This window comes from Rhodamnia argentea, chromosome 3 (assembly GCF_020921035.1).
Source record: "Rhodamnia argentea isolate NSW1041297 chromosome 3, ASM2092103v1, whole genome shotgun sequence".
NCBI classification, from domain to species: Eukaryota; Viridiplantae; Streptophyta; class Magnoliopsida; order Myrtales; family Myrtaceae; genus Rhodamnia; species Rhodamnia argentea.
In genome coordinates, this window is record NC_063152.1 from 12,043,006 (window position 1) to 12,054,888 (window position 11,883).

At 37.9% G+C, this 11,883-nt stretch overlaps 1 protein-coding gene across 3 annotated transcripts in view; it reads right to left on the reverse strand.

Moving 5' to 3' along the window:
- LOC125314333 overlaps positions 1-2,354 on the reverse strand; it is a 30,704-nt gene extending 28,350 nt beyond the window's left edge. For 2 of the 3 annotated variants that reach the window (XM_048276361.1, XM_048276360.1), the window contains exon 1: positions 1,555-2,354. In XM_048276361.1, coding sequence (XP_048132318.1) covers positions 1,555-2,092 — 538 coding nt within the window. In that variant the 5' untranslated portion in view covers positions 2,093-2,354. Of the gene's footprint in view, positions 1-1,159; positions 1,525-1,554 lie in introns of those variants that run through there. The other variant, XM_048276362.1, reaches the window with a different exon arrangement.
- Between the last annotated feature and the right edge of the window lie 9,529 nt (positions 2,355-11,883).

The following is an 11,883-nucleotide window of genomic DNA, read 5'->3' on the forward strand; positions in this document are numbered from 1 at the left end:
TGCCCTCTAAATTAGTCATGTAGTTTAATTAAATTCACATGCATTTTTAGGATAGTTTGCATTTACTTATGTCATTGCATTTAAAATGATTTCATGCATTGCATTTACTTTATTTTCCATTAAAAAGCCAAAATCCAAAAGCGAGAACAATTTCTCTTGGCGTATGCTTCCTGCGATTACCTTGACTTCTGGATGTTCAATTAATTGATTGTCCAATCGCATGATAACCTTTGTTAGTGACTTAGGTTAAAATCAATTAATGTTGCTTGACAAAATTCATTTTTATGAAATAAAATGGTACCGAAATGGCGTTAGAGTAATCTAGCGTAATCAAGTCCCCGGGCTTAGAATCTCCGGTTCATAGAAGTAATTTAGCTCTTCCATTAATTTACTAAGGTTTCTAATTGACCTATCAAAAACGATTAGTAGAGACTCCAATGCAAATATCTTTGCATGTTAAGTTGCGATTTGGTATGGTCTTGGAGAGTCCGAGTTAGGTTAGTTGAATAATTGGCCTCATAATCCATTAGCCTAGAGTTTTCAAATTTTAGGTTGCGACAATTATAAACATAAAAAAAATATGAAATTAAAATGAAAAATAAAAATTCAAATGGCGGATCGAATGGCCAATGTGTGGGCTTGGGGTGGGAGCTCGCTCAAGATCGGTGGTGCCGAGCAGCTGCTGCTCGGCACCTCTATCGCCGAGCGGGGGTGGCCCGACATTTCCCGCGGCCGACCGGCAGTGGGATTGCCGAGTCGGCTGTCCGCTCGGCATTATGACTGCCAAGTGACACCCGATCTAGTAAAAAAAAAAAGTCAACACCTGGTTTGGTAATTACTTTATTTTTTCCACCTGGTTTGGAAAAAAGCCCGTAATCCAAAGGGATAATAAGATTCAGAAGCTCTTAGATGATACATGGAGACAAGAAGCCATTTCGTCTACGCAATTAACATAAACCACCACCACAAATTACGTTGAAAATAATGTCAAAAATCAAATCATTGATGAACCAAGCTGACATATGTTGTCTTGATTTTGGGGAAAAGAGAAGTCACCCAATAAAGATGGATTCATGAAAAATAACTGCTTATAATATTGTTTAAAAAAAAAAAAAAACATAATTTCTGCTTTCCTTAAACAAAGCAAAATCATGAGTTGCCCAAGATGAGAATTTCCAATGTCATTGACAAGTAATTCATGTGTAATCATATGTACATGAACAAAGTCGAGAGATCTTTTTACACGACGAAAACAGGGAAGAAAGAAGAATTATCAAAACTTCCAAATTGAACCAATAGCAACGACAGAAAACAACCGTCATGTAACAGTTGAAGCAACGGTGTGAGCCCACCATTTGAGACTCTCTCTCATGTCCGTGTCGTTTGCAAGAGCAGGAACCTTCCAGTTCATCAATGGATCCTCCTCCTCCCACCATTCCCACGCCTCCGAGAGATAAGGCCTAGCGATACCTGCAGACTCGCCAACACGCTCTTTCTCATCACCATCTTCCTGACGATGATTGGCTTCTTCGTCATCGTCATCAACTTCTTCACCATCTTTAATTCTCTTGCCCAGTCTCTGTAGCCCAGGAATGATGGAGACCAAGCTCGAGTCATCTATGTCTTCCTCCGAGAAGACGAACCCGAGATCCATGAAACCTTTTAGCTCCTCGAACTCGAGCTGCGACAAGCTCTTGCTCAGGGACCTCCTCTTCGCTCTGCCTCCCGCACGGCCCTTCTTTCCCTGCGAGAACTCCGAGCTTCTCGGGTTGTTCCAGTTGAAACCTTCTTCTTCCTCATAGATCATGCTGTGCATAGGCGTCGTGCAAAGGACTGAGTCTGGAGAGAGAGAGCTCGATGGGAAGCTTGTTGGGATGATGCTCGTTTGATCGCTCATGGACCTCACAAGAATGGACGGAGCCCGGGAAAGATGAATACACGGGATTTCGTCTTCGGGTATTCCTCCTATGCTTTGTTGACCTGGATCGGATCCGGAGGTTGAAGAAGGCGAAGTGTCTGGTCGTTTCTTGAAGATCTCGAGCTCCAACCAGCATCTATCGAAGATCTTCATGACTGATTCGGCTTCTTCCATCAATGGCAGCTAGAGGAAATTGCGTGATTATGGAGATTTAACGAGGGATTGGGCTGCTTAGTGTATATATAGAGAGACTCTCAATCACCGAGATTGCCCTTGGGCTTTCCTGTTGTTTACGAGAAAGACTCAAAATCAATGTTCACACGTTTGAGTGTTACTTGATTGATTTGGTCTTGGGTCTTTGTCGCATCGTTTGAATTTTCATTGGTCCCTTTGAGCCCTGATTACATCACGCCAGAAGGTCCGGTTTTTCCTAGAAAGTGCGAGAGAGAGAGAGAGCTGACGTGGCTCTTAATCAGAGAAAATCAAAATTTTTGTTTGATATGGAGAAAATAAGAATCTTAACTGCGTAACGCTGGAGGATGCCCTTAAGTTGTTGTATTTCATTTACTTTATAATACTTACATTTTTCACCAAAAAAAAAGAGAAAAGAATCTGGCCTTAGTGCGGGCTAAACCATGTGAAACCATTTGTCTTGCTTCGCTAAGTAAAAAGAGTGGGAAAGGGATGACGAGTGTAGCTACCACTTCTTGGTGCTAGCATAAGAATCTCAGTCTCGCTTCAGAATGTCCAATTTAAGCCTTAACTAATCAGTCTAGATATATGTATCATTCTCGTCATTGCAACTTTTCTAAGTGCCAGAAGTTAAAAAGTTTCTTCACATGAGGTACAAATGTCCAACGCAAAAGTTGGCAATAGGTTCAGGCACTATGTGCGTCGAATTTATGTAACCCCATAGAAGACGATGTGACCCTTCACCAATTAAATTAGGAGGACAACCAACTTTTCAAAATTGACCCTCAAAAGCAACATCTTGTTGCTTGTACATAAGATACACTAACGGGTTCCTCTAAGCATTGTTCCCCGCTAAGCCAGTCGCTTTGGGTTGCTTCAAGATTAGAGAGTTTATATCCACCAAAGTGTTTATCTACACGAACTGTTCTTTTCCTTTTCACCTATTCTAATCTTGATTTGTGCAGAGAAAGCAAAGCAAAATCAATTGAAAAATCGATCCTTATGACAAATCTGCTTGAATATCGATCTACTTTCAACATTTTGTCTTCGAAAAAAAAAATGGAAGCTTTTATTTTTAGGATCAATGCCACGAAAAACCCAAAACAAGTATGCCTATAACAAATTTACTCCAAATTATTTTTTTTTATCACAAAATATCTCAAATTGGAACATCTATTTTTTGCCTACAAAAAATATGAAACTGGTACAGCTGTGACAACTTTACCCGAACTAATTTTTTGATCACCGGAAATCCTAAATTGATACACATTTGACAAATTTATCCTCTGTTAGTTCTCGTTAAATTTTACCTTCAAATTAATAAGTTGGATGGTACGTTCCTGTTGACGGATGTACCAGTTTGTGATTTTTATTCTCTGCTTGTCATATGTGTGTCAGCATGGGGTTTTTGTGGTATCAATCAAATTTAACGAAAATTAACAGAAGGTAAATTTGTCTTAGACATACCAATTTGAGATTTTTGGTGGTCGAAAAAATTATTTGGTGTAAATATATCATAGATGTACCAATTAATTTGGGGTAAATTTTTCACCAGTGTACCAGTGTGGGTTTTTTTTTGTGGTAAAAGATAATTTTGGGTAAATTTATCATAAGTGTTTTAGTTTGAGGTTTTTCATTGTATTAATCCTTATTTTTATTATCTTAACTAAATGAAAAGAAAGTGGCTTGGACCAATTCAAACGTGTTTAAGGATACCTAACATGAGGGATCTAAGCCAATGATTACGTGTTTTCTTAAATTTTTTGCGTGGGCAGCCAGCCGATGGCTCCGTACTTTGATCAATTAACGTTGAAGAAGACATTTTTCGTTTGTTAGTAGGTCGCGGTCAACGTGATGGTTTCATTGCTTTGGTTTTGACCCCCAAAAAAAAAAGGTGATGTTCTGGTAATGCTCGAGGACAGGATGGTAAATGAGGAAAAAGCTCCTTTGGTGAATATTCTGATCCTAATTTTTTTTTTTCATTATGCTAATTGAGAAACTCCAATTTTGACTCATGGTCAACTCTTAAACGCACGGGCAAAAGATTAACAATTTCGCGCGTGTTTCTCGTACTCCCATGTCGCGCGCGACTTCCGATTTCCCCACGGATGTTTAGTTTCAAAGATATCACGTATTTATAAAGATATCGACAGTGAGTTTTTTATTTATTTATTAGGGATTCATAATTAGGTTTTCTTGGACTGACTAGGTATATTAATATTGAGGTGGCTGTGTATATGACATAAGTATATATATTTTTGATAAATTTATATTTTAATCCCTAATTTAATGAAAATTCTTAAAATTGATCCGGTGTGTGTCGGGATGCTGGAGTCGCGTGTCGGGAGTGCTGACCATATGTCGGTCACATGCCGAAGAGTGTCGAACACCACATGGAGACTCTCGAAGAGTGTTGATGCTTCATAGTTTATAAGTAGACAGTAATCCAGCAATATCAACGTGATCTGCTTGCATGGCATGGCATGACATGTAATTTGACGGGTTTAGGTGTGGCGTAAAAGGATTTGTGTCGCGAGAAAAATTGCAGTCTTACGTGGATTTGTTTCCACACAATTAGACATATTTAACATTCATAAAGAGTTTACGAAAATAGAATCTATTTTAACAAGAACAAATGATTAAATAAAGTCATTCAACATAAAAAAAAAATTAACACACGTACATTTTTCAATCACTAATATGGCCGACAAAGCATATTATAGACTAGCAAGAAATATTATAGAGTGATCAAACCGATAAAAACCGGTACATACTCAATAATACAATAAACTTTACACAATTAATTTTATTAAAGTAGTCATATGAGTTCTGAAAAATGCCCTCACTTATTGGAGGTTTATGAACTAGGTCAATATCGGGCTCTTCATCAGCTAAATTTGGTTACCACATGTCTTTAAGATAAAATTCTCCGAAGCGTTGATGGCCTCGTAAAAATCGATCAGTTCTGACTAATTTCGCTTGTCTTATTAAATGCCTCATGGGTATCATTTCTGGTGGCATGATATGCGTAGGGATAATCCCATAGCATTTCATACCTAGAATTTCAATCCTAATCTTTAGCCACCACAATCACCGGGTTGTCATTGATCTCCCTCTTCTTATATGCTTGAGGGCCGCCACCTGAAAGGGCACTATTGGCAAATGAACACAAAGAAGACTATTTTTGTATCTGAAGAGATCTGAAATATAATCATTGATGAATGTCACACAATTTGTTAAGATCTAAGGCAGTAATTATCAAGCGGGTGCCGCATTTCAAATGAAATACTACAATTGCAGTACGAACCCGAAAGTTAAAAATGAAAACCATTTAAAAAACATATACACATCTCTTTTTGGGAAGAACATGACGTAAATCTGACGATGTGACATTATCTACAATCGGTATACGCAGGATTACAAGAGAATGCCAAGAACAAATATGTGGGAAAATTTGTAAATGGACAGATCACTAAACTAAGATAAATATAGAAAACCTAAATGAAACATCCCAGATTTGACGAAGATTGCCACGGTGAATTGCTGGATAAAAATCTCCTTTGGCAGTGAGCTTATATGGCATTCACTGCCAAAGGAGTAAATGCCCAGCAATTCACCACTTACATGCATTGCACACTACTAATCACGTAATATAATATAATGTCTGACTTTTTGGGCTTAGATTATTAAATTTATATCTCGAGTTTGATCGTTTACGGAAACTTACCCATTGAAAGATTTTGATTTGTTCAAAATCTGAGGCGCATCTAATTTGGATTATTTGGGCAAAGAAGGTGAAATCTTTTTTTGTTTGACCGGTTCTTGATATTGCGTGCAGGAGTACAGCAGGAGAAAATTCTTCTTTGGCAAAGAAGAGAGCCACTAAAAAACAAAAGAGAGGGGCTTAAATAAAATATTTTATTGTGGGGCCCATGGAGTAAAATAAAGAAGGGTTTCTTTCCCTGATATGTGCCCGTAGAAGTTGCACAAAAGAAGACATAAAAGGGGGTTATTTCTTTCTGGACGAAAAACTGTACATGCACAGAAAGTCCACCAACGAGCCGCTCGAAGAAGAACGTCGTGCATAGAGGACAATGAACGTACTAGACGTTCTTGAGTTCAGCTGTTCGAAGTGCTTCAGATACGGATGAGGATTTTGTGTTTGTGAGTTTACATCTAAGTTGTTTTATTATTTATAAATATTTGGAGCTTGGGTGTAATTTAAGCGCGGGAAACACGAGCGTATTGAGCGATTGTAATTCCGATTATCCGATTATAGTGGATTATTCGTACTGGCTCTCCCGTAGATGTAGGTACCGATATTTGGATCGAACCACGTAATTTCTTGTGTCTTTTATCGTTTCTCGTTATTTCTGTGGACTTTTCTCATTAACTTATTTGCAAGATCCTCATTAATTTTTGCGCGTTAATATTACAACATAGATGAACAGTGTTGGAGTGCAACATCTATTTATAGCCTCCCAAAAGGGTAGAGACATTTTCCATGCGCCCAGCATATTCTCAGAACATCCAAAATCAAATACAATTTTGTTTTCGGCACTTCAATTTGCGCCAAATAATAAAAAAGAAAAGCTAGTGGGCCAATGAGTTAGATATGCTAAAGCTCAATTCCTATTCGTATAAGGCTTTGGCGACGAAGAGTCAACATAAATTCCTCCATCCAACTAATCGGATTTCAGCAATTCCGAGAAAAATTTAGTTTTTGCTCATTTTGGTCTCGTCTTAAAGGGAAAATGATACTAAGACCCCCTAAATTTTGGCATAATGTGTAATGTCATACTTCAACAATCAATTCGTTCTTTGTGGTTATTGAACTATTCCTAAATACTCAATGGAGTTGTCTTATTTAATCAGACAACAAGTTAGATGTAATTTAGAAATTCGAAAATATGAGTCATACAACATAAGACCAGGTGACTGCAGATTCCTTTTTCTTATCCATCTACTCTTATATAGGAATTTTGTTTTTTCCATTTATCCTTGAAGCTGAATAGAATTCCATCAACTCCAACTGACGAAAAAACGGTGTTAAACTTCTTAATATAGTTTAGAGATCACATTAAATATCTCGTAATAAGGATCATATTAAATTAATTAAAAGTTCGGGGCTGACATTGGGCTATGGATCCCAAGTAGTATTTTTCCTTTTCTAAATGTTGCAGAAAAGAACACATTTTCCATGTAAAAAAAATTAAACAAATGATAATCGGGAAAAGTTTAAGGTTGAAACTCTCTTTTAGGTTTGTTTTAGGGAAGCGTTATTTCCACCCATTTTGGTTAAGACACATTCTCTTTTTTGAATGTATAGTTCTTTTTTTAGGCTAACTAATAAAATTGACTTTGTTTCTATCATCTCTCGTTAGTTTTACGATATAAATGCTCTACCCAACAAGATATTATCTTATTTTGCCTCATGCATTTAGCGTTAGCCATGCTGCTCTAGTTTCTTAAGTAATATTTTATATTTTTTAATGTGGCAAGAAAAATGATTTTTTTTTTTTAACGTTGAGAACTTGAGAGTGCTCCATGGCTACATAATGTTACCCAAAAAAAAAAAAAAAAAGTCAATTGATGTTTTCCGTCCACGAAGTTGACAAATTTGAGGACTTGCGCTATAACTATCTCTTCTTAGAATCATATAACAAGGACAATTTTTTTTTTGCAAATTAAAGTCAAAACCTGTATAGCTTTTTGAAAAAATTGCACCGCAGGGTCTAAACATTATGTATAAAATGCAATCGATTAATTCCTCAAATTTTACTTAAATGTGCAATTAAATCCTAAATCATATGTTGAGAAGTGCAATTTAAGGATGCCATCTAGGTAAGTATTCAGGAACATGTCGTTCATTAAAAGGAATTATTAGCACTTTTTAAAGAAGACATAGGACTTAATTGAGCTATTGAAAAAAGTTTAGGATTCGATTGTGTTCCATACAAGCTTTAGGACTTCAGTGCAGCTTTTTCCTTCAGTTATATCTCTTTTTCCGTACATAACATGTATACACACTTCATTATGTTGATGTTGATGTCTTGTATTCTGTTATCCAAGAGACTATGAGGCGGTTTCGAAAAACCCCTTGACGATTGGACAGCACGGGGGTCTCGCTCCCCGGTGAGCAAGCGGGGGTCCGGGGGGGCCGCCCGGCCTGGGGTCACGGGAGCAGCGCCTCCGAGTCGCCGTAGGCGTTTTATGTTCAATCATAGAATGATTTATATGGGAAAGTTAAATATTTTAGGCTATGTGGGCAATTTTGTAATTTGTGCCATATAGAGTTTCGCTATATATATTTAGGAGGAAATAGGTCTCTATATAGAGAGAGGGTGTGAGAAAGAGTGGCTATACATTTTTCTACGTTATTAGTGAAACGGATCTCATCTTCCGGTGGACGTAGGTAGGCGGAATATCTCCCTTGCTGAACCACGTAAATTCTTGTGTTGTGTGAATTTTCATTACTTTCTTGCATCGTTAATAGGATCGAATTTGGATATTCGACACATTACACAGTTTTGCTGTTACCTCAAACCATGACATTTGAAGAAGCGCACGTTCGTGGAAGCAAAGAGGCTGAAGTAGTGATAGGGACTTCGGTTGAAGAATATAAAGGTGAAGAATCGGGACCAATGCGTTCTTTACCAGAAGGAAGAACCCTAGGCAAGGATTGTGCTCTGGCATATACCATCTCTTCCTCTGGCATATACCTGGCATTGTGCCGAATTTGGTGAAATAAATACCAGCTTGACCATCAATGCGAAGACTCGGGCACGGCCAAACGAAGGAGCGGCGTGGAATGTGAGGGTGAATAACAGTGTAATTCTCCTTTGGCAGAAGAGAACTGCAATTGGCATGCATGCGAATGTTTTATGTCGTTCTTGCTTCCGCCAAAGGAGAATTGCCCTGCCATTCACCTGCACCGAATATATATACTTAGAGCTCAGCAAAGACGTTGACAAGCCATTTTTCGTTTCCTCATGGCAACTTTCAGATGTATTCATTTGCGTTGGAGGTACTTTATTATACCTTCAATTAGGTTATACTATATTTCAATTTCATTTTGAGCATTGGGATTTGCAGAAGTGTCAAGAAAGAATAGAGCAATCATAGCGTATACTGTCAATATGAAAAAACATTTCTACGAGCGGTTTTGTTCACCCTTAATCTAAAGTTTAGTGAAGAGTGAGAAGTTTAAGCTCTCAAATCAATGGTGAATAATGTGTAAAGTCTTGTTCACATTGACGCTACATGCTCTATGCTTTCCAAAAAGCATATATGTCCAGGACTCATAACGCGGGGTATACATACTTTTTGACTATACTTTCAGAAAATTAGGACTACTAATTTAGTCGAACAATGTTAGATGTAAATATTGCAGGTTTTGTAACATTTGAGGACATCATCCATCATCACCATTGATAAAGTTGGACTCTTTGGATGGCGTTAGCAATTGTCTGGTCACCAAACAAAATTTCTACGACAATCGAAAAAAAAAGATAGAAAAAAACTATACCAATTAAAAAGGTTAAATTACTTCAAAGTTTTGTTCAACTTCATTTGGTTTTATAGAAATTGTCAATCAGTCATAGTTGCCATATTAAAAATAAAAAGAAGAGTAAAACCCTTCGAAACCCTGCGAGGAAATCTTTAGAAACCATGGTGTGGACCTCCGTCCTGGCCGCCATCCACCGCAAATCCCCAGGCGATCAACCAAATCTCACCAACAAAACCGCCCTCCTCCTCCTTTAGAATGAAGCAGAAACCCTAGGGGCCTCATCAGCGCCTTGTTAGACGAGATGATCCCCCACATCTTCTCATTCCATGCCACCCGAAGACATCGTCAAGACCATCGTCTTCTCCAAGCACTCCCAGACCACTTGGACCACCACCACCCACCTCGTCTTCAACGGAGTCCGGCCCCGCAATCGCAACACCTATTCCTTAGACTTCCCATCCCTTGTCGACAGTGTCCTGATCCAGTGTACCTCGCCCACGGTGAAGAGGTTCCACGTCACCGTCTTCAAGTAGGACGAGGTCGACCTTGGGGCGGTTGGCCTCTAGCTCCATGTCGCAGCAGGGCACCGAGTGGAGAAGCTCCACCTGTGGCTGACTACTCAGGCGCCGTTGTTGTGTATACTGCCACCGTTCTTGTATTGCTTGAGTTGGTTGGTTGGTGCACCCAGAAGTCTGTTTCTGCTGTTTTGCGTTGGGTAGGACTATAAGGCGGCCTTATCTTAAGGTCTTGTTGATGGAATATGCAGAGTTGGTAATCGCTGGCCTCATGTTCCTTATGGAGCAACGAATCTGCATCCTACGAAAATTTTCATACAGTATTTACTTTGGTGTCATAACTTCTCAATCAAGTACTTGATTGACATAATTATAAGAAAGAATGATTACTTGCATGTCATAACTTTTAATTGTCATTCAATTTTTGCCGATAAGAGAAATCGTTATCGTTACTCATAGATTCAGCAATGAGTTTCCCCATAAGCATAGATGCTTCCGTTCTTGTGGTTGGAAACGAATCTGAACGCTCTTTAGCGACCGCCCAGCAGTTTTGAAATTAGGCATGAAAGGGATGGCAATTTGGACGTCAGAACATGCTCCCGGATCTTCCATTTTCATGGAATCTGCCAAAACTTGTGTTGTCCCTTTTTTTTTTTCCTTTCCGTACTCCCATCCCATTCATTGATGCATTTAATTACTTTCAAATTTCCCGGCTTTGATCAAAAAAATAAAATAAAATTCCCGACCTTAATTTTTTAATTTTTTCACAACTATAAAGAAGAATAATTATGTGACAGTCATTAATTTACTATAAAATTAATAGTCCGATCTGGGCAAGAAAATAATAAATAATAAAAAATTTGTGAGGTCCATTTCTTTGATAATATGTGGCCCACTATATGCTGTTATTTTCATAGTCATCTAAAGATTGTTATGCTAACAAAACCCATCTAGAAATTTGCATCAACATCTAACTAAACAAATTTTTAATTGGACAAAACAAAAAACCTATAAAGTGATGCGACAACCTATAAACAACAATTGAGTAAATGATTCGTATTCATTATGCTATATTACTCCAGTTTATACAAGCTAATATTTGTATATGTCGTATCTTTTTTAAGATTAGGTGGATGGTGAAGATGTCATAATATTGAAAAAAGGGAAGTATACCTGGTCGGATATAGAAAATTTATGAACACCCAAACACACACACGTGTGTAGCAGATACCACCTTTAGCATTCATTTTACGCACAACTAAAAGAAAAACATAAAAGTCAAGAATGAAAGTGAATTCACGTAAACGTCACGTGCATTATTACCATTTGACGATGGGTACAATTGACATCTGTCCATACATAGAGCAAGCAAGTATTAATTGCTTGCCCTCCCTATAGTGTTCTTGAGATTAGAAAATGGCTGAGTTACGTGTTCCTAGCAATTTAAAAGCCCTTCGTCCATTAAACTATAAAAATAAAACCTACAAAAGAGATAGTAACAAAGAATATCCTAAGTTCAATGAAATATCCAAGAGAAACGACACCACACGTTAGAAAAAGGCTCGCAAACTCTCTAGTACTATTGATCATCCTCAAGGTAAATTTCAAAAAGGTACTCACTCAATGAAGATTAACAAATTCATCATCAAAATCAAGAAATCCTTGCCCACGATGAAAATCACGAGTTGCCCAAGATGAAAATCTCCAATTTGATTGACCCACCAATTCATCGACAAGATGAAAAAAAA